Source organism: Nicotiana attenuata, unplaced genomic scaffold, assembly GCF_001879085.1.
Source record: "Nicotiana attenuata strain UT unplaced genomic scaffold, NIATTr2, whole genome shotgun sequence".
Lineage (NCBI taxonomy): Eukaryota > Viridiplantae > Streptophyta > Magnoliopsida > Solanales > Solanaceae > Nicotiana > Nicotiana attenuata.
The window spans coordinates 24,920-49,080 of record NW_017670702.1 but is presented as its reverse complement, the minus strand read 5'-3'; the positions used below and the strand labels follow the sequence as shown (position 1 = coordinate 49,080).

The window sequence follows — 24,161 nt, the reverse complement described above, 5'->3', positions numbered from 1 at the left end:
TTATATTACATTGTTGGTTTGAGTTGGGTTATTGGTGCTTCATGGTACACTTTGGTTGGTCTCGTTGTGTAGTATTAAATGGTAAAGTTTCATAACTGTATAGATCTCTCGTTGTTTTGGTTTGAGGTATAATTGTTGTGGAGGATTTTGAGCTAAATTGTGAAATACTTGTTCTTATTTTTTGATTGGTACTGATATGGTGGGATCGGGTTGCACGCCGCAACAGGAGAAATAAGGGTGAAATATGATTGTCTGGTGGGATCGGGTTGCGCGCCGGAACAAGGAGTAATAAGGGTGGACAGGTGGGATCGAGTTGCACGCCACAACAGGAGGAATAAGGGTGATATATTGAGGAGTAATAAGGGTGGACTGACGGGATTGGGTTGCACGCCGCAACAAGGAGTAATAAGGGTGAATGTTCATATTGTTATTGATTATATGGTGGATCGGGATGCGCGCCGCATCATTTGTTGTTTATGTAATCTTCTTCTGCTGTGATTTATTCCTATAGTATTGTAACTCACTTAAGGACTGGTTATAGCTGAGTACTAGCAAGAAGTTCAGGTTCCATATTTGGAAGTTACTGTTCCAATTTGTTCCACATTTCCTTTTTGTTTTATTATAAACTGTTGCATGTTATATTGCTTATGTCCCGCCGTAGCCTCGTCACTACTTCGTCGAGGTTAGGCTCGGCACTTACCAGTACATGGGGTCGGTTGTACTGATACTGCACTCTGCACTTTCTGTGCAGATTTTGGAGCTGGTTGTGGTTGATCGAGAGGTCGGTTGCAAGTATTCACCTAGGAGACCTAAGGTAGTCCTGCAGGCGTCCGTAGGCCCTGGCGTCCCCCCCTATGTTTTACATTTCTGTTTTATCTTCTTTCGAGACAGATGTACTTTTCTTTCAAACTATTACTTGTAGATATTCATAGAATGTTCGTGGGTTGTGACACCAATTTCTAGGTGGTAACTGTTTCGGTTTTTGTTAATAGTATAAGGAAAATCAGTTAATTATGTACTTCCGCTTTTATTTCTGTTGATTTAGTTTTGTTAAATTTTAACTATAAAAAGTAAAGAAAAAAGGTGAATAGAACTCTAGCGTTGTCTTGCCTAGCGAGTGCAATAGGCGCCATCACAGTCCCGACGGTGAGAAATTTGGGTCATGACACACTCCCATCTCCCAATTCCTGATCTGTGTAGTTAAGTAATTATCTTATTGGAAAGTGATCAAGGCACGGTTTCACACTTTAGCCAGATCTACTCTTAAAAGTTGTAAAAAGCCATATGCTTGATGTAGGCCAGATCAATGATGATTCATAATCTGAAGCTAGATCAACGATGATTTATAATCTGAAGTTACTTGACTCTTTATGTTATCGACTTAATAGATAGTAGAAGAGCTACTGGAAATTTTTGAAATATCGCATTTGAACGTTTATGTTGTTATATCATTCAAAGAATAATAAGACGGAACTTTTGAATGTTATATGTGAGTTAAGTGAATGAATCAAGAGCTGAATAAGTGTCTTTGTGTAGTTAAGGTTTCCGTATCTATTTGTGTTTGTGAAACTTCAAACGTCTGCTATATGTTTTATGAATGAGGTATTGAAGTCACCCCTTTAAAATGGAAAAAACAGAAATCAATACTCGAGCGTTTAAGCCACAGCATCCCGGTTTAGGACCTGGTAAAAAGGTTCCTAAAGTGCACGATTAGAAACCATGTTATTTTTGAGTTTGAGATGGCTCCCTTTTAATTCAGCATCCTTGACCATATTTCTGTATTTACGTAGTAAATTTAGTAATGTACCATACTTTCATAGAATTCAAATGAGCAAATAATTAAGAGCAATATTATCATGCTAATATATTTTTTTAATAATTCGTGTATCGCGCGGTAGGTATACTAGTTATACTAAAAGTAGGAAGCTCCAAATGTCAAAATTGAATTACCAAAATGTTCAAAAAAATTGAAGGACTATTTTACCCATTAATATAATTATATAAACACTACTTCACTAATATTCTTGGACTAAAAAGTAAACTTACCTTCCAATAAATATTTTTGTACTACTTAATGCAGCCTATTCAACTCCTAAGTATTGCTTTCATCTTCCGATACTTTATTGCAAATGTACATACTATCTCAACCTTTAGAATGTCCCTTCAATGTTTGCTCCTTTGAGCTTCCAATAATTATTAAGAATTCATGTATTTCTGCCTTCTCTCCCTCTTTCATTCACTTTATAAAATTGGAGAATGAAATCAATTAAGCAACTCTTCTTACTGTCAGATTATTTGTCAATTGGAAAAATCCTTTTTCTCATTAAAAACCTATTCTTTTCATTTGGCATATCTGTTAACTGTCTATAGCACATAGCACCAATCTATAAGTGTCAAATGAGGTAAAAAAGACTCTTTTCCTGTTAATTTTATGAGTCTCGCGCAAATTTCACAATTATTTCCTGTTTTTAGATAATAGTTCGATAGTTTTTATCATGAAAATGAATATCTTGTGTTATGAAAAGTTTGGCTACTACATTATCCTTATTGATTTTGAGTAAGAAATATCAGTAACTTTGTTATTTTCCTTTTGTTGTAATTTTGGATTCAAAGTGTTAGGCTAATTATCACGCCCATTAGTAGACTTCACTTCTTTACTTCCTCTTCTATTTACTTTTACCGGTAAGAAGTCATGGGTTACGTGGAAGCCTACTACTTAAATCAAAGAGGAATAGTTCCTACAATGCACGGTTAACTGCTAAATTATTTCATAAGTCAATCGTTATCATTTGAATCTATGGGTGTCTAACGGGTGGGCCGGGCCGGGCTGGGTAGGGAATTTTAGTACCCGTACGGGTTATGGTCCGGTCCGGTTACGGGTTGGGCTTATCGGGTTTAACGGGTTCGGGTTCATCCGGGTAAAAATTGAACCGTAAGGGTTACGGGTTGAATGGGTCGGGTCGGGCCAGTTATTTTTAAATTTTTTTTTTTGTATTTTGTATAACTATTGTAAGTTATATTAATATAAAGTAAAAATATAAAGTATACAATGAAGATGGGAAAAAATTGCACTTATAAATTGCAAGTGCTACATTTATTTCAAAATTCAAACTTACAAATTGAAAGGTTTACATTTAACAACAAGTAAATTAACCAAAAAAGAGTAAATTCAAACTTTCAAAGGTTTTGCATTGCCTTAGTAAGTTCGTCATAATCAATATGAACTAAGTGGCCTTCTTCTGGAGTGTTAAGTTCGGATGGGTTACCATGTGTTAATATATCTCCAAGTTCCTCGTCTTCTGGGCTATCAACATCTTCACGTCCTTGATTTCTTCGTTCCGATCTAATCCAATCTCTGAAGCATACTAAAACTTCCAAAGCATTGCTTTCCAATGAGTGACGGGTGTCTCCAAGTTGTTGTCTTGCTTGGCTAAATACACTCTCTGATGCAACAGTTGAAATTGGCACATTCAGCACGTCTCGAGCCATAGAGGAAAGAATAGGAAATTGCTTTCCATTCTCATGCCACCATCCCAACGGTGAAAATTCCTTTGTGCGAGGCTCTTTTTGCTTCTGCAAGTAAAATTGAATTTCATCAATGTTCTTGCTACTGGTTTGAGTGTTAGAAAATGTAGAAAAAATATTATAACTATCAAGGCCTTCTTCATCATCCATATTAGTAGAAGTGGTACATTGCATAGTGGGATTAACATTGCTACATTAAGCGCAGCATTATCAATTATAATTGCATAATAATTATATAATTGTTGTAAATAATCATTTAGCTTGTTCATAGAAACATATATATCTGGGGTTTCAGTTGGTCCAATCTCCATATAAGTGTATAAAGCATTCATTAATTGGTGATAGTCAGACATCTTAATAGAAGGATTTAATACAGCACCAATTAAGTAAATCGGATGAATTGGAAAGAAATATTTTTTGAATTTTGCTTGCATTCTTTCAACAACATCCGTATATCTTTCTTTCTTCTTAAATTCAAAGAGTAGAAAAGAAATTTCAGCTGTATGTACTAAAGCCATAGCAATAGTAGGGTAATATGCTCCAGAAAACTCAACAGTAGCTGTATAAAATTTATGTAAAAATTTAACAACATCATTAATGACCTCCCAAGTAGTAGTTTTTAACATACGGTTTGGATCAGTATAATGCGCATTAGCAACTTCAGTTATTGGGAATCTATATTTGTAGCAACATTTTAAAAATATATATGTATAATTCCATCTAGTAACAATTTCGTCTAGCATGAATTTGGGTTTAAGGTTATACTGGATACACTTATTCTTAAATTCCTTTATTCTAGATTGTCTATTATTTTCTTGAATAACACCAACTGCTCTTCTAACATGAGTAATCTCAGTTGAAATAAATCAAGGCCACTTTTAACAATTAAATTATAAACATGACATGTACACCTAACATGAAAAATTTCATCAAGTGCTGGTTGCAAATGCAGTTTTAATATTGAAATTGCAGCATTATTGTTAGAAGCATTATCAAAAGACATACACAATACTTTTTGCTTGAGATTATAAAATTCAATAACTTCACAAATAGTAGTACTTATAAACGCAGCAGTATGACTTTGATCTTCATCATATTTAAAAGCGATAATACGTTTTTGCATACAATAATTATCATCAATCCAATGACATGTAATTGTCAAATAATCATTTCCATTAACAGCATGGACAATATCAGAAGTTAGAGAAACTCTACAAGGAAGGTGGCTAAACAAATAACGTATGTATGTTTGATATTGTCCATGAAGTCTAAAGATATCAGATCTACAAGTACTTCTAGGGATACCTTTAAATAAAGGATTGTAAATCCTTTGAATATACATAATAAGATATGATGAAGAGGCAAAAGAAAAAGGTAGACAACGCAAAGCAATCATTTTTGCTAACTCTTCACGATCCTTCACTTTATCATATTTCATAACACCTCCAGTAGTAGGGTTTAGAGTTGCTTGATTTCCATCTCCATCAGAGCCCCATTCTATAGGATGCTCAATTCTCATATGTCTACTAAGTGTCCCAATCCCCCCTAATTGTCCTCCAGTCTTATGTTTAAAAGTATCATTACAAAGTTTGCATTTAACTCTATCACTATTCGGTATGTCTTCAAAAAATTTGCAAACCTTACTTCTTTTTTTACGATTACTAGTCGAGGCCACATGTGGTCTACTACTAGCACCACGACCACTACCCCTGCTAGCAGCTCCAACACTACTAGGTGTAAGTGGTATCTCATCTTCCATTTCTAATTCATTATCTTCTATACCAAAATCTTCCTGAAATTGTTCATAATCTATATTATTATCAAGTAATGTTTCAGGAATATTTGGAGAGGTATTTAAATTACTACCAGATGCTGAAGCTGAAGTACTACCTCTTTTTTTTATTTCCCCGATTAGTTACCTTGTTACAAACTCTTTTTGCAGCATTAAACATATTTTAAAAATTTAACTACTAGCAACAAATAAATATGCAAATAAAATAGCAAATAAGAGAAAGAGTTGGAGGGAGTGCACCGAATTCGGCAATAAATTGAGCACTTGATGATTTTGCAACTCCAATGTTACCACGAAGAAACGTCAAGTGATCCAATTTTGAAGTTCAATTGTTCAAACTGCAAATAATAAATACTACGATAAATTAAATTTCAAAAAAAAAATAGCCAAATGGTTGATTGCACTTTAATAGGTGAAGAATGAGGATTGAAGAATGAGAGAATATGAGAATTGAGATTGAGAATTGAGAGATGAGTGAAGAAATGAGGAAGTGGTTAATTTTAAAAAAAAAAACAAAATTGGGCTATTTGTGCCATTCGGCCATTGGGCAACGGCCATATTCTGAAATGGACCATTGCCAACTGTCAGAAATCTGGGCCCAGTTTTTTTTTAAAAAAAAAAAGGTACCGTTAAATAGGTTTGGGCCGGTCCGGGCTGGGCCGGTTAACCGGTTGAAGAACATTGTTCATTGACCGGGTTTGACCGGTCCGGGTAACCGGTAGTTCGAAGGTAAACGGTGCAAACCGCCCTACACCCTTAACCCAGCCCCCTTCTACCGGTCCGGGCCGGTTCCGATTTTAACCGGTCTAGGCCGGTCCGGAATCGGGCTGACCCGGCCCGTTTAACACCCTTATTTGAATCTAAGTTTCAATGATATATAAGTAGAAAAATATAAGACAAATAGAAGAACATAACTCAAATCCTCATAAACAAACTGTCATTTGGTAGGATGTAGGGCAGTATAATTCTTACATATCGAAATTAGAGGGGAAAAAAAAGAAAAATTAAGTATTTGAATACATCTGACTTCCAAGAGCTACATCCATTTTATAGAACTTTTAACAAATCGTTTAGATATTTTTGGTTATCTTCAATTTTAAAAAGTTTTAATGATTGATAAGGGTTACACGTGCAATACACGTGTTCAGAAACTAATTTATAAAAACAAATCAACAATAATAAAAGTCTAAATCTCAAGCAAGTGAAGATCAACTATATGAATGCTCAGTCTTCTTTCCTTCAAACTTGTTTCAATCTAGTATTGTAAAAGTTTAATTTATGTAAAACTGGAAGTTCTGTACCAGTTTTACCGCACATTTAAATCTTAATATGACCAAAGAATTTTACCGAACGTAGGACCAAAAGTTAACATTCTAACATGACACGTTTGATGCCTATAAACATTGCAGGTGTATTGGTGTATTTTTATTAATCTTACCACTGTTGTGTACATAAATTCTTTTTCCTTTTCTGTTTTCAGAGTTATTAGAGAATAAATAATGTGCACTGCATAATAGTAGTATTACTATGATTCAATCTAATGACACTACGATTAGGATCATGATCTCTTAACTATTGGACTGTCCCTTCCAATTTATTGCAGTTTACCACCAAAATAAAGTGAGGTGAATTAACAACTCAGTTCCCGTTTGCACGTGATAAACTATTCATTTCTTAGCTCTAATGTCGTTAAAATAAGTAAAGACTTCATAGGTTGGGGTATAATCAAATATCAGGTAACCACTTAGGAGTGTGGCGGAAAGACTGTCATCTGTTAATCCTTGATCAGAGCTCTCGAGTTCCCCCCTTATCAGCGTAAATCTGGATTAATTGCGTCCACAAGATACTAGATAATTTTAAAAAAAGCTCATATAACTGGCTTGTTAAGCCCACCAAGATCCATTTGCTGTAGTTCAATCCCCATTCCTCTTCCCAAAATCAAATAACTGAATAAATATCAAGGACAGGGGGAATCAGAGAAACAAAAAATGAAGAGGTTGAGAGGGGCAGGGAGGAAAAAAGAGGGGGAAAGAAAGTGAGGAATAAGGAAAAGGAGAAACAGAGATGTATCAATGAACATTTTATAGATTTACAAGTAACTGTGAGAACAACTCCAGTGTATGATTCTGAAGAGATTATTATTTTCCAAGACATTTTCATCCCCAAAAGAACAACTTGAAATAAAACAAAGAGAAACTCCTTTGATATTGTGTATAGACTAGAAAAAGTTAGCTCTGGCTTTCTGGATGATGGTCTCTGAGCTTCTCAGCTTCAAGCTTTCTCAAAGCAGTAGAACTCAGTTTGTCTCCACTTGATTCTTCAGAGACTAGATCTACAACTTCTATCTGCAGAAAATTTTCAACATACAATTTCATAGTTGACAAAACAGAATAAATGATAAGAAAGTCGAATAGAGTTTCCCAAAAGGAATCTGTTCTTAAGAGGCACGAGTCAGACCTTTAGCTGTGAGAGGCCTCTTTCAGCCCTCTTCCTATTCACAGACAGTCCGCCAGGCAATGTCTCCTTGCTATCACAGAAGAAATTTAATTAGCCAACCTTAAGCTACCATTAAAGTAATATTTTTTTTGTTGAGAATTTACAACTTACTGGCACTGACAAATATGCTGTACTAAATTTGGTATTTAAAAAAATGAGTACTGCTAGAACAATGTTCTTAAGATTGGCTGCTAGGAAGCTCAAAAGCAATACGTAAAAGCATATAATATATAGGACGAACTTGGTAATGAGATGCCTAGATAACATTTCTGCCAATACCCCAAAGTAGCCTCCCGCTTTAAGAGGATGGATCCGTAACAAGAAAAAAAAAAGAAATCTAAAGAAATAGAAGCAAAAGTAAAGATTTCTCTGCGCACCTGACAACAATGGCCTCCAAATTCTTATCGATGATTGACGGACCATAGGGATCCACAATTGCTTCTGCTTCCACCACCAGCTCTGGTTTTATAGACTGGATACACAGTTTGCACCAAGGAACATGTCACTGCCATCACAATACAAGTAGGAAAAGCCTTCTGCGCGATCGGTGATGTGATATGGATTTGATGGTGCACTAATTTGCTTTCAAATCAAACTCTAGTATGCTACTGACAGTGCAAGAATCAACTATAGCATACTTTTTAGTTTTTTCTAAGCCAAAGCCTTTTAGAAAGAAGAAGCATCGGTTGCTCTAGGCAAGATTTACATCAAACACAAAAGATTGGACACATTCCACTCAAACCCACCAGCTCAGCAGAACCGACACAGAAGGCTCTTTCCATGACTTTCAAGCTCAAATAAAACATGCAAAACCAGTTAATAGAAGATTAAATGAACATAAAATTTTGAGTTTTAATTACCTTTATATAATCTTCAACGTTTTGCATTCTTAGCTCAATAGGCTCTATTAGATCAGCATACTGCCAAAGGAAGACAAATATGTAAGCACTGCAAAAAGAGCTAAGCTGGAAGAAGATAATAAAAAGTTACAACCAGAGCGAAACATTGAAACATAACGTTGTTAGAGTTGCACATCTGAAAACATGAGATAACATAATACTTCAAAGTCAAAATCATCCTTATCAGAAAATTCAAGGTGGAATCAAGCTCTGGATATTGAGCATTTATGCTCATCAAATCTTCATTAGAAATATATTAATGCCACTTCAAGGAAGCAGTTTAAACTGTTCAAATTTTTTCTTTTTTATAAGTACTATTGCGTAGATAAATGAAAAGGTAGAAAGGAATGTTTGGCCAAGGCGGTGACAGTAACCTAGTGATGCAACCATCATGATTTGGGAAAAAATGAAGAGATGTTCCAAAAAAGTGTATCGTCTAAACAGATCCTTCATGTAAACATCAAAGTTCTCCATGCAATATCATTTACCAAAATGATTGAATCGAGAGGATAAATTGGCACCATCGGCAATAGCGTCTTCGGTATTTACTCCAAAAGCACCAAGAATTGATAAGTAGCTTCATACTCGTATCCCCACAACAAGAAAACAATTGGAGGACTGCCAATTTCTCAAACAAAAAAAAAAGAGAGAGAGAAGAGGAAAACGTCACCGTGGCATTGATACACAATAAATCTTACACTTACACAGTGGACTGCTAGATTGCAATGTGATTTATTGGAAAACATATAGCATTGACAGTGGAGTAGTGTTAAGTCTACTTACACCACACTTTAACATGGGAAATATAAAAAGAATCATAAGAACAGAACATATGCGGATATGAGCATACTGAGTTACACATGATGAACATATATGTGCAATCCCATTGAAGAAGATGCAAAACCTGCCTCACTTAGCTCATTACAGCATTTAGTATTATTATCATTTATCAGGACGAATCATCAGGAATCTGCAAATACATTCACATTGTCTTCCTTGTATATCTTTGATGATAGGCTATAATTGCATATTTTAGTCGCTTATTACACTCTAATTTACTGCACTTTAATTGAGTTTGCGCTTTAATCGCTAGTGTTTTGCACTAATTGTGTGTTTTATGCCTTGTAGGTGTGATTCCGAGCTATATAGATGTTATGGAATGAATTTAAGTGATTTGAAGCTTTGAAGTCTGAGTAAAAGCTCAAGGAATTAAGCCGGGATCGTGTTCGGGGGTCAAATTTGATAATTAAGTACGAACGAAGACTTGAGGAGGCATATTGCGCACTGTCTAGTAAAATAGACATAACTTTTTGCTCAGAACTCCATTTGGGCTCCACAATATATGATTGGAAAGCTAACTCAAAGGGCTAAAACTTTCATGTTTTACGTTTTTCCAAATTCCAAACGGAACAGGGTGAAAACTGCGGTTTTGCCGCGACCGCGGCAGAACCGCGGTAGAAGATGGTCGCGGACAACTGAAGAATCAGAGGGCATGTTTGGCCGCGGTTCCACCGCGACCGCAGCAAAACCGCGGCAGGAAGCGAAAATTTCCACCGCGACCGCAGCAAAACCGCGGCAGGAAGCGAAAATTTCAGGGACTAAAGTGCAAAACATGGGATTTTAAGTCCTAAACCCTATATTAAACAAAGGAGGCCGGCCAAGAACAAGAGGAGGACATATTTTGGACACAAATTAGACCTAAGGAGGCGGAGAGACGCTACTTTAGGGTTAGACAACACCCTTGGAGGCAAGAACACATTGGGAGCAAGGCGGAGAATTCTTCTACGAGTTTTTTCCTTCCTCTTCCTATTTTTTTCATTGTTGGTTATGACTTTTAGTATTGTAGTTTTACATACTATTATGAATAGCTAATTTGTTATCTAGAGTTTTGATAGAACCTTTTGTAGGATAAATTCTTGTTATGTTTTTATATAATTGAGCCATAGCTTTTCTCTATTTGTTCAACTACGTTTATATTCTGGTTGATTGAAGAGCTCTCAATTAGCTATGCCTATTTAGTATGCATAACTCGGGAGAGAGTGCATATTTAGGTAATTGTTAAACAACACCACTCCCAAAGTATATGAGGGATCAATAACCGAGGGTTTAAAGGCGGGATTAGGGATAACGAAGCATTGGGTGCAATCTAAAGTGAGCTGTGTTAAAAGCCAGCTAGCGTAGCTCGGGAGAGTGCGTCTAGTAAATTGTCGTAATTACTCGGGAGAGATTTACGGTAATAAGAGTGCTCATGATTGGTAGAGAATACTTAGGCGAAATTATAGAAGACATAGCGGGAAGGATTCCGACAATTGGGGAAATCATAACTCTAGACCTCCTTAACCTTGTCTCTAACCCTTAGTATATTTAGTTATTAATTTACTATTTTAATTTGTTAGTTAATTAGTTAAACATAAGAATCTTAATATCTATAAGTTAGGAATTGTTCAAGCGTGTCTTCTTGGTGATAGTGAACAGCTGTAGCTAAACCTTAGTTCTCTGTGGGATTCGACTCCGGACTTGTAAACCGGATTATATTTGCAGCGACCGCATTGTCCTTTTTAGAAGGCATAGTTGGGCGTGATCAAATTTTGGCGCCGTTGACGGGGAACTAATGGTGTAGTTGTAGCTGTATATATTGCTAGGGTTCAAGTTTGAACTTTTATTTTGTTTTGTTTTTTCTTGGTATTTTTTTTATAACTGTTGATTTGAGAAACATGACATCTTGGAATTATGGAATTTAGGTGTAGATAATTCTACTATTGATCTCCATACATATTGTAAAGGAAACCACCCGTGGCAAAATTTTCAAAACGTTCCTGAGAGCGAGGTATGTGCACCAACTCAATCTTATTTGTGAAATGTGTGTGATGTGTGTGGTGGTAAAAATGGTCACCTTCATGGTTGTGCTTATATTTCTTATTTTCCCTTACTACGATGGTTCCACCTTTTCTTGTGAAGTTAATAGGAACAAAGAACCTGGGAATGCGGACCTGAAGGAGATCAAGGATATGCTAAAGTGTCTTCTGGAACAAAACAATGAGAAACAATTGCACATAGAAAGGCAAGAGGCAACTATTCGCAAGTTGGAGGCTCAATTGAGTCAAGTGGTTGGAGCTTTTAATGCTCAACAATCCAATATTGATGATAGTAGCCAAGAAGAGCATGAATTTGAGGTATTAATTGGGGAGGTCAAAGCACAACATCAACAACCTAGCCAACTAGAATTTGAAGATGTCAATGTTGAAGAAGTGAGACTAGAGTCAGCCAAGGACATTGAGGATACAAATTTTGTTGACTCTAGTATCATTGATGTTGAGCATGCTGAAAGTCCTGAAGTTCATGTGTGTGAGCGCATTGGTCCTCACTCCAAACATTTTTCTATATTGTGCTTGGATGACGATATGAAAATAGAGTCATCCGAGCCGATTGAGGAGTCAAGGAATGAAGAACAAGGTGCCTATATTCTGGAATTTTTCTTACCAGAAAGACAGGACTACATACCTCATCTAAAAGCCAAGAAGTGTAGAATAGTACAATGGTTGCTTGGACCAATTAGATTTGTTCCTCCACCCCTGGAGCATAGCCGAAAACTTGATGCCAAATTGGGGGTTCAATTCATAAGCTCGAGGTGGAGGCAAAAAGTGATTCTCGTCGTGCTGCGACATTAAATCAAGCGCTTGTTGGGAGGCAACCCAGCTTTATTGCTTTCTTTTATTTATTTTTTATTTTTATTTTTTTTAATTGTATTATTTTTGTAGTGTTAATTTTTTTATTTTCTAGGAGCATGGAAAGCAAAGGTATTGGAAGGATGCATCAGCAAACCAAATGGTTGGAACTAAGTGTGAGGTACCCACACGAAGGACCAAGCTTGGGAGAAGTCTGAGTACCCCATGAACTACTAGTGCTTCGGCCTTTGACCTACCAGGGAGTTTCTTTTACCCTCTTGTATGTATGGGTGTGCATTGGGGACAATGCACAATTTTAAGTGTGGGGTGAGGAGATTGTCTGGGTGATTTTTCATGCTACTTTAGCTGTGTTTTTTTTTTTAAAAAAAAGATTGGACTTTTCCTGATGACGGATCTTCTAGACAGTTTTCTTGAGGGAAGTAAGTCTAAAGAAAATACCAAAAAGATTTTTTGTTTTGTTAGGTAGTGTAGCAATTACCCCTTGGTTTTTCTTTAAACCACGGTTCTTTTCCAAGGGTTTTATTTGAAGTGGTTAGTCTTTTTTTTTTGGGAAAAGGAGCCATTGTGTTTTGTTTTGAAATGAAGCAATATCTCTTGACTTTGTTATGCCTTGAGAATAGTGAGTACTTTGGCTGTGACGCTTAGGCTCAGTTTTTGACTCTTGTATAAGTACCTTAAATTGTATGATCTTAAATTTGCTTAACTGCTCTGACTAGGGTGTCTTGATGAATCCAATCCTGAGTGAGTTATGTGCCATGTGTGTGTAAGGTTTTGTGATATTTTGTGCATTGCATTTGATGCCTAGAACTTGCCCCGTGTGTTTGCAAAGCGAAATAGTAGTTTTATTCAGTCTAGGAAGTGATATAGGCATTTCTTTGTTGAAGCCGGATATGTATATTTACCCACCTAATTGTAATGTATCGTAGTTAACCCCTTTGAGCCTGTAATCTTGTTTCTTTGGCAACCACATTACAAGCCTTACCCATTTGTTCGAATTAACCATCTATTTGAACCATTGTAACCTCTCATGAGCACTTGAATTATTTATGAACTTTGTAAAAGTTAAAGTGTGGGGTGGTTGGTTTGGCTTTTGAGTGGAACTAATGAAATAAGGAGAAAGGTGCACTGTTTTGAAAAAGGAAGAGCCACTTGAATTGAAAACAAAATAGTTGGATTGTTGTGGAAAAAAAAATTCCTTGATAAGTGGTGGCTCTTGATGTAAGTGCGCTTAAAGAAGAATGGGGTAATATACATTGATGTGAAGGTGGATTTTTGGTTTGACATAAGTATGGGGTTTGAATGTTAAAGTATATGTATTAAAGTGCTTAGGGAGGTGTAGTCACTCTTATATCTAAATGTATCCTACCCGTCCCGTAGCCTACATTACAACCAAATAAAGTCCTAATTGATCCAAGATTGAATGAGCTCGATTAGTGGAGTAGTACACTACGAGCAAGCTTATGGTGCATCTTTTGTGGCATATGAATGTTATTTCTGAGAGTGAGTGAATTCTTTCTATCTTGAGTTCCTAAATGTTCGTAAATTTTATTGTGTGGAACTATTCTCTTGTGTTGTGTGAGGGCACTTGATTCATGAAGGAAGGTAATGTCAGTGACCTCTATATTAGAGTAAGTGGGTGACTTGTGAATAACGTGTGGTACTTGTGAGTCAAATTTTGAGGTGAAGATGTTACGCTTTTGTGCTTAGTCTATTTTAAATACTCTTGGTGGGATGAGTTAGGAGAATTGTTTTAAAAAGGTCGTGTCTATAAAAAGTGTAGTTTGATTGCTCGAGGACGAGCAATGGTGTAAGTGTGGGGTGTTGATGATAGGCTATAATTGCATATTTTAGTCGCTTATTACACTCTAATTTACTGCACTTTAATTGAGTTTGCGCTTTAATCGCTAGTGTTTTGCACTAATTGTGTGTTTTATGCCTTGTAGGTGTGATTCCGAGCTATATAGATGTTATGGAATGAATTTAAGTGATTTGAAGCTTTGAAGTCTGAGTAAAAGCTCAAGGAATTAAGCCGGGATCGTGTTCGGGGGTCAAATTTGATAATTAAGTACGAACGAAGACTTGAGGAGGCATATTGCGCACTGTCTAGTAAAATAGACATAACTTTTTGCTCAGAACTCCATTTGGGCTCCACAATATATGGTTGGAAAGCTAACTCAAAGGGCTACAACTTTCATGTTTTACGTTTTTCTACAAACGGAACAGGGTGAAAAACCGCGATTTTGCCGCGACCTTGGCAGAACCGCGGTAGAAGATGGTCGCGGACAACTGAAGAATCAGAGGGCATGTTTGGCCGCGGTTCCACCGCGACCGCAGCAAAACCGCGGCAGGAAGCGAAAATTTCAGGGACTAAAGTGCAAAACATGGGATTTTAAGTCCTAAACCCTATATTAAACAAAGGAGGCCGGCCAAGAACAAGAGGAGGACATATTTTGGACACAAATTAGACCTAAGGAGGCGGAGAGACGCTACTTTAGGGTTAGACAACACCCTTGGAGGCAAGAACACATTGGGAGCAAGGCGGAGAATTCTTCTACGAGTTTTTTCCTTCCTCTTCCTATTTTTCATTGTTGGTTATGACTTTTAGTATTGTAGTTTTACATACTATTATGAATAGCTAATTTGTTATCTAGAGTTTTGATAGAACCTTTTGTAGGATAAATTCTTGTTATGTTTTTATATAATTGAGCCATAGCTTTTCTCTATTTGTTCAACTACGTTTATATTCTGGTTGATTGAAGAGCTCTCAATTAGCTATGCCTATTTAGTATGCATAACTCGGGAGAGAGTGCATATTTAGGTAATTGTTGAACAACACCACTCCCAAAGTATATGAGGGATCAATAACCGAGGGTTTAAAGGCGGGATTAGGGATAACGAAGCCTTGGGTGCGATCTAAAGTGAGCTGTATTAAAAGCTAGCTAGCGTAGCTCGGGAGAGTGCGTCTACTAAATTGTCGTAATTACTCGGGAGAGATTTACGGTAATAAGAGTGCTCATGATTGGTAGAGAATACTTAGGCGAAATTATAGAAGACATAGCGGGAAGGATTCCGACAATTGGGGAAATCATAACTCTAGACCTCCTTAACCTTGTCTCTAACCCTTAGTATATTTAGTTATTAATTTACTATTTTAATTTGTTAGTTAATTAGTTAAACATAAGAATCTTAATATCTATAAGTTAGGAATTGTTCAAGCGTGTCTTCTTGGTGATAGTGAACACCTGTAGCTAAACCTTAGTTCTCTGTGGGATTCGACTCCGGACTTGTAAACCGGATTATATTTGCAGCGACCGCATTGTCCTTTTTAGAAGGCATAGTTGGGCGTGATCAATCTTCATTTTCTGTGTATTCATAACACGCATTGCACTGACCATGTAATTGAACTTTAAAATCCAGTAAAGATGGACAATAAAAAGCTGGAATCAAACCTTCAAACATGGACATCAGTCAACTACTCTCATATCTGTTTTAAGCCATGTTTTGCAAGTTGAAGATTTTAAGAGAACGAATCCTTTCCAACCTTCTATAGATTACCCAATATCCAAGTAATTTTTTTTCATATCTCTTATATCATGCTCTATCCTATTCAATTTTGCGAAATGTCAAAGAACCACATAACAAAGACCACTCAACAGTTTTCTTCATGAGATTTTAGACTATACTTACTGCCTCTCATGAATGGGGGAAAATGCAATGAGTAGATAAAAGATCCCATTTTTTGTTCTCTTCTGCATCTCGGCCCACTTTTTGCTTCTCAAATCTAAGTAACCTCCAAAGCACCCTATAGTTGAGTTTGTACCTTAAGAAAAGTTCTGATAGCAATTTTTAAAGCTTCCACATGTCACTGATTAAAATCTTAATAAAGGTCAATTGCCAAGAAAATTATAAAAGTAAAATTACATTAGTTAATAAGAAATACTTTTCACATACTCCCTTTGTCCCATTTTAAATGATACAAAGTCTAAATCTTTTCAAAAAATTAAGTCTTTTAACTCTCATACTTTGAACCCTGGCATTCATCTTAGATGGATGGAGCAAAATTTTGACACTTCTAACCAATAAGAACAAAAATCTGGAAAATTGCCATTAGTGCACTGTAATCCCAAGAAAAAAATCAACATTTCAAGGAAGATGAGGCTCATGATTCTATTACAGGAATCAAGAAACAAACTGTATACAGAGTATAAAGCATGAGAATAACCTGTTTGTTAGTCAACATTGGACCATCACAAACACCAATAACAATGCGATCCTTCGCCAATTCAGCTGCCGACTACAAAAGAAGAAGAAAACCCCCATCACTTTAAGAGCTTTTCGTTTTCATGAACGTGATTTATTATCTGGGACAAGGAGGGAAAAGGGTAACGGGAAAAACCTTAAGAAAAAGGCGGTGACCATCGTGTAAACGATCAAAAGTACCTCCAAGAACGACTGCTGTGTAGGAATTAGGTGGGGATAAAGTGGACTTTTGGTTTGCTTCCTCCGTTATTGCCATCTGCTTCTTTACTTTCTTCGAGCTTAGGGGCAAACTGACAATAGATGTTGGGTATTTTAAGGATCCAAAGTTTGTCTTGGACAGGACAGGGGAAAGTTCATTTCAGCAAATTGGTGAATTTAGTCCCCGTTATCATTTTTGGCACATTGGCAAACTACTACAACAACAAACTACAACGACCCAGTAAAATCCCACAAGTGGGATCTGGCCTTACCCCTACCCCGAGGAGTAGAGAGGCTGTTTCCGAAAGAACTATATGAATTTTGATCAATATTTTTAAATATAGTTTTCATCGTATTGACATAAGAAAAAAAAATAGTACTTTTCCTATTGAATATATAAATTTTTATTGTAAGGAGTTGATCCAATTCAATTTAGCTTCAAAGATTAGTCAAATTGACTCTCAAGAAGCGAAACGTGACAACTAATTTGGGATGGAGGGAGTAAGTAGAAAGAATACCAACATTGAAGGTGGACTCTTGAGGTGTTTGTTCAAACTTAAAATAGACTCTTGAGGTGTTTGTGATTTATCCAGCTTTAGCAAGTGTGCCACTATATTAGCTTCTCTATAGCAATGAGTGGATTCACCATGTATAGTAGCTAAATTTCTTTGGATCTTTGAAATCCATTCCAGTAATTTCCATGAGGGAGTCCTATTTCCAGTGAAACAACAATGATCTTGGAGCCATCTCCAAAATCACATTGTCAATAAGTGTTAGCTGCCATGGCTTCTGCTAGATTGTTAGTACAATAAGGCAGGGATAGTGAAAACCATAACAATAGTGTTGTGATCCCTAGAGAAAGCACATGCAGTTCTAACTTTCCATTGAGCTACTATCTGTATTAAGTTTGAAAGAATATTTCTCTTATTTGAGCCAATACATTGGGAAAGAAATCAGTTTTATCTATAGTTATCCACTATAGTACAGATTTCCTTCCAATTAGAAGTTAACTTGATCTCATCAAACTCATTAGCTATTTCATATTAAAGCTGAATCATGCACAACTTTACCAGTAGAAATATCAGCTGACATATCTAGAAGCACATTTTTATCCAGATTTTCACAATAACAAAGGGAGGAAAGGTTTGAAAACAAGATCTTGAAGTTGATTCCCTGAGCTCCTGCCCCACCAAGACCACAATAGGTTCTTAATATTGTGATCATTATAATTAATCTCAAAAGAGTTAGCAAACAAGTGAACCACTTAACGTGAAAAAATATAAACCTGGCCAAATCCCCCACCACCACCAGTGGTGAAAGCCTGGATGAATGGTTTAATTTAAAACAAAAATAATAGTCTCGAGATTTGGGAATACAATATTGAGGATGAGATGGAGAGAACATCACTAACTTACAAAGGTGGATGCTGATCTTGGAGAAGGGGAAATTAATTCAACCTGAGAAGAGAAGTCAATTGATAAGTTGCAAGAGAGAGGATAGTTGTCTAACAAAATTTGAATGTAAGATTAGAGCTTTAGGAAAATAGATTTTTTTTAGCAATTATCAAAAAATACAATTGTTTTCTCCTGTGAGTTAGATAACGGGAAGTGACCCAATTATTCTCTATAATGAAGAAGGCTTTCTTCCTCTAATTGGTACTAATAGTTCCAACTTTTGTTATAGATTTACCGAAATCCAACATGCCCTTAATGACTAAAACAGCTTTAAAATCTTTATGGGAGATTTAAAAATATATCAACTTGGAATTTTGGAAAGTATCTAAGAAGATGAATTTAACAAAGTGCGAAAGAATTCCAACTCAAATAGTCCATTGGCAGTATATCATAGCTTAAATAAAGATAAATTAATGAACCTTCAAGAATTTCAAGAGTTTTTAGGAAAAGTCAGCACTCATGCATTTTTAAGGATCACTAATCAGAATAATCATACAACCATTTCCAAACAAAAGAGGTCCAACAGCCAATTTAGGGAACAAAACTATTCCGAAAGATTTATTCTAATCTTTGGAGAGTGTGTAATATCATTCCCATCAAACTAAAGACAACAGAGAGAAGGTAAACACAATCCACAATGTAGAGTTACATGAAAATCACGAACATAATCCTCAAATTATGAAATTATTGTAAATAAATTAACGCTTCAAAATCACACGAGTAATAATATCTCCACTCAGTTACAAAATAAAGTGCTAATTCAGCTAACCAACATAAGACACTCAAACCCAAATCTTATTATAATTATTCAATCCCCTTCTCTTCTCTATAACGTAGGCTCTTATCCAAAAGGTATGTCACAAACAATATGTTATATGATTATTCTTGATATTTATATCGTTTCATCTTGTGGGTATTTCATGTTATGCTAGAAAATCTTTTTTCTTGGATGTTTTAACATATTAAAACCTCGAATAAAAAGCAAAGGGAACTATTTCCAACTATAAATTTACGACGAAATAAACCAATTTACAAATAAATACATCCGAAACTGATCAGTGCTGTTACACTTGGATAAATCTGTAATGCAAGAATCGTCTTTTGTCCCACCAAAATCTTTGCTAAGAAATTTTAACCCTGTCACACCTCCTTTTTTACACACACCCCGACGAGGGCGGTATAAGGGAGTTTTTCCAATTTAAGTGACATTATTCGAAATGGGATTATTTATTAATCAGAGTCACCACTTGGAATATTTATGGTGTCCCAAGTCACCAGTTTATTTTAAATCCCAAATCGAGGAAGTTTTATTTTTAAAGAGTCTGCGAACCAGATATTCTAGATAAGGAATTCTGTTAACCCGGGAGAAGGTGTTAGGCATTACCGGGTTCCGTGGTTCTAGCACGGTCGCTTAGCAATTTATACTTGGCTTAAATTGTCTAATTACTCATTTTAGGACCTATGTGTATTTATCTTTCTACCGCTTTTAATCACTGAATTTATTCGTAATTAAAGAATTGAGTTACGCGTACGTATACTCTTTTCTTTTGGCGCGTCAAAAATCATGTCACGCGAACGTGTCCACAATTAATAACGCTTTGTTTATTTTTATTAAGGAAAGTTTGGTTAAAGTTGCGCGAACGCATACCTCGAGTCTTTTAAGAATTAAATTTGCAATTATGTTACGCGAACATATACATAATCACAATACTAGCCTAAATCGGGCCTGAAGCAAACTACGATCATTTATGATTATTTCAATACTAGGTTAATACACATATGAGGGCTATAGATTATTAGTTTTTGTTTGTGTATGGCACACCTCGAGTGGGTAGGCAGGTGAAAGAATTGGGATTTAACCAAATAACCAGATCATATCCTTGTGAAAATGAGAGGGCTAAGATAACTTAAAGCTACTTCTACTTGACCTGGGAGAAAGCTTCGGAAATTGAGAAACTTCTTTAATTTCTTTAGTTAGTTTTCTTTTTATTTTGGAGATAAGAATATTGATACTCTTACATCTACCCGCAACCGAGTAACTACGGTAAACAAGCAATCCTGAACATAGAAGGATAAGATACACAACTAATGGAAAATTAGTCACTACAAGCCTTAAAGCTGTTCCAGTGTAGAGAAAAAGAAGATGAAGACAATTTTTCAATCAAGGTGCACGCATCCAAAAGAAAGTGGATAAAGACATTAACATTATGAACTTCGACAATATAAATACCTCATCAATATGGCTTTAACAACTGACATTAGACCTTCAAATATCATTGCCTTATAAATCATTATATGACATTTATTTGCATTATTTTGAGGACAATTTCACTAGCATAGGTTTACAACTGGAACTTCCAAAAGCAGAATGCACGCAAATGTAAGATTTTGGCCATATGCACCATTGAAAATAACACAGGAAAACTACATGCATCATTTGGAAAACTTTCCAGCCAATAAGCAAGAATCCCGAAATGGAGAATTACAACAGGAAATAAATAAGAAAGCTGCACACATTTCACACACAACAAAAATGCATCAATAAGAAAATCTTCTTTTCCCTCTCTGAAACAACCAATAAGATTGTCTTGTTTATTTTTTAGTATATAAACCCAACCTTTTCTCTCATTTGGCTCTCTGCTTTCATGATATTTAATTACTAAGACTATTTATTAACAACAAACGTAAGACTTCTCTGGATTTCCTCAATTCCTTTGTCTCTATTCTTTGCTTTTAATTAACAATAAACATGGGGTTTCTCTGCTTTGATTCCCTAGTCTTTATTTTTCCGAAACGACAATGTTGTCACGTACTTACTACTAGCCAATTAAAGTAGAACATCCACACAAAAATAATTACTGTTTCCAACATGAATATCGGATCAGATGCCTCTCACATAAGTAGACAGTATAATAAAACTTTAAAAAAAATAATATCCTAAAGAACCAACTTTACACAATAATTTAACCAACGAAAATTACAGCAGTTTTTGGACTGATACTCATACCTAAAATGCAAAGACACTTGAAAGCCAAAGCAAAAAGCTGAAAAAGCAGATGTAATGCTGGAGCTCAGCTAAAACAAACAGCCTACGGACTCAACAAAACATCAACGACAGATCCAGCGACCAAACAAAGCTTCTTCAACCCAAATGGCACTCGAAATTCCAGAAAATTTGAAGCAAAAGAGCAGAAATTCGAATAGCCTTCAAAACTTTTTTTTTTTCGTTTATTTTTCTTTTGAATTTTAACCATCTCTCTTGTGTGTGTTTCTTTTTAATTTGATGGAAAGAGGATGATGAATATGGGGAGGGGAAGACGTTGGCTTTTCTTGCTAAAGGGGGAGGGTCTGTTTCCGGTTCTTTTGGCTTGAGAAGAAAACGAAAATGGAGGAAAACTGTAGGGATTAGGTTAGAGGTATGGGCCTAGGAATTATGGGCTTGGGAATTATGGGCTAGGTCCAAAAATTAGGCCTAAAAATGGGTTGCTCGAGCCCAAGTTTTATTCTTTCTCCGCGAACAGGACTAAAATACGACCTTATTTATTAATTAGTCCTACTTAAATAAAATAACTGTTAAAATAAGACTAACCATTAAAACAAAACTATTTTTTTGGTATTTTTTTCAAAATTAAAAATGACTACAAAATATTAAACAAAACTATTTTTGTAATTTTCATTTTTCTTGTAATAAAATAAAGTAAAAGAGCAAAAAATTAGTTGAAATAGCTATATTAGGCCTAAATTAAATATTTACATGCTAAAATATAAAAAATCTTGGGGAGGGTCAAAAATTACATGTCTACAAACCCCAAGTCCTTTTTCTTCTCCATGAACATACCACGCTAACCATTTAAATCATAAATAAAAGAATGGATTATGAAGCATATGTACAAGTTATATTGACAAATTGCGGCAATAACCATATTAAACAAAGCAAAAGAGAAACACAGAAAAGTAAGGGCAAAAACCGTGAAAACTAAAACTGAATTAGATACTAGTGATCTCAAAATTCTAACCATTTCAAACAACATATCTCAGTTTAAAAATTTGCAGACTAACATTCGGAAAACGATTAAGGTATTCACATAAGAAAATCAGTACTATAAAATTGACAACCAACTTACATCTCGACTTTGCAAGAGACAGATATCGCCTAGGATTTAGCCGGAGAAATAGATGGAGGGAATATTAATGGCGCCTAAAATCTGACAAGCAAGTAGATTTGGGGGGAAATATGAGAAGAAGATGACAAATGGAAAAATATAACAATTTGGTGAAGAGGTATTCAGATGCCAGACCTGTTGCTTTAGCAAAAGAAGAGTAATAAGTGAGGAAATTTGGCATGGAGTTTCTGATTTTAAAGACAGGGGAAGTAATCAGTGCAACTGTTAGGAAGATGATGTTAGAATGACACTGCTCTGTCTCTGTTGTTGCCGAGGACCGCGAGGAGGCGAAGACGAGAGCACTACTAACTATAACAGCTAAATATCTGAGAGCACTGTACCCAACTGCGGTAAGACCATTACAGAAAGCATCAATCATATGAGAGCTGGAAAGAAAGTAGAACTGTGATTTAGATTACCACTCCAATCTTCATGCCATGACATTAGATGTCAAAGAAACGATTAACAACTTGATCTACTAAAGACAACATTAAGAAGGAAAAGAAAAAGAAATTCTGTTTCAAGAATAGTACCATATGCACCATTAAGTTAGAGCTTAGAAGACAACTTAATAACATTATTTCCTGTTATCAGACTGTAGGTTTGAGTTGTATACCTGTATTCAACTGAGCTACCTAAACTACTTTCTCAAAGTGTGTTTTCTTCATCAAATAGCATCCTACCTTACCACTTTACTAGCAAGGGAAAAGTCCTTTACTAAACTAAGAAAATAGAATAGATAATATTTTTTTCCCTGGTTCATAAAGCTTTCGAGTAGCTCTTTCAACTCCCGCCTAATCCACCAACATGCTCAAGAACCACTCAACGTAAAACAAGGCGCAACGAGCTCTAGCTCCTAGTCACTAAAAAGTGCTATCTTGTCCTCTGGGAAGCGGGAAGCAGGACTCCACCAAATAGGTACTTTCTCTCAAGTAAATTTGCCCTCCCATTTCATTTCAATGATGGAAGAAATGGGATTTGAACCCATGATACAATCTTCTTGCAAGTCCATTTAGCAAATCAAATCCATCATTGGCTTTCCTTTTTTACAAGTCCATACAAAAACAAGTAGCAGTCTGATCCTTATACTCTTGTGAGGTTTGGCCAATTTGGTCCAATAGTACAATGGTCCTCACAGGTTTGTCAACTGAACATTCTGATTGTTCATCCTTTTTTCTCTTTTCTTCAATTATATTTTTCTCAATCTCAATTGACAAAGAATCATGCCTACTGACTAGTGACTAGTGAGCAGTTGCTACCTGGTATGCTCACTTCAGTTACTCAATTTTTCATTTTTTCCATTGAATATCAAGCTTTTCCAGCCGCGGGACTATAGCACATTCCAGAAGTACAATAGTTTTACAGCATAAATGAAACCCCACTACCACAATTGGCTAAAGATCAAATATTTTAACTGATTGGAGCTATTTTAACAAATTAAAACAGAAAAAGAAGAAATGGAAATGGGTAACACAGAAGTAAGCTTAGAAGATCCTACCTGGTGGTCAAACGCTATGCTGCGTTCTTCTTGTTCTTGTAGTATGAAAAAAGTGAACTCTATGGCAACTAATTCTTTAGGCGACAGGCATTTGAAGTATATTTCGAGCTCCCCAAAGGATAGGAGTAGACGAAACAGGCTAATTGTATTGTCGAAGCAGGGAATGAGGGTTTTGGTCCATTTTTTGTTT

General features: G+C 35.9%; 1 protein-coding gene across 6 annotated transcripts; it reads right to left on the bottom strand.

The window, feature by feature from the left end:
• Nucleotides 1-7,360: 7,360 nt before the first annotated feature.
• LOC109242461 (phosphopantetheine adenylyltransferase) lies at nucleotides 7,361-24,133 on the bottom strand. Of its 6 annotated transcripts, none has more exons than XM_019409316.1 (10): nucleotides 23,972-24,133; nucleotides 22,609-22,859; nucleotides 22,435-22,515; nucleotides 18,268-18,313; nucleotides 16,795-16,948; nucleotides 16,621-16,692; nucleotides 8,674-8,733; nucleotides 8,191-8,285; nucleotides 7,775-7,844; nucleotides 7,361-7,662 (listed from the first exon to the last, which is right to left on the bottom strand). In XM_019409316.1, exons 5-10 carry the CDS (start codon nucleotides 16,912-16,914, stop codon nucleotides 7,546-7,548), a joined length of 534 nt encoding a protein of 177 aa, XP_019264861.1. In that variant the 5' UTR covers nucleotides 16,915-16,948; nucleotides 18,268-18,313; nucleotides 22,435-22,515; nucleotides 22,609-22,859; nucleotides 23,972-24,133; the 3' UTR covers nucleotides 7,361-7,545. The 6 variants fall into 6 exon arrangements, with proteins under 6 accessions (XP_019264861.1, XP_019264858.1, XP_019264859.1 ...); XM_019409313.1 differs by having other exon boundaries at nucleotides 18,272-18,313; nucleotides 23,972-24,132; XM_019409314.1 differs by having other exon boundaries at nucleotides 18,272-18,313; nucleotides 22,609-22,818; nucleotides 23,972-24,132.
• Between the last annotated feature and the right edge of the window lie 28 nt (nucleotides 24,134-24,161).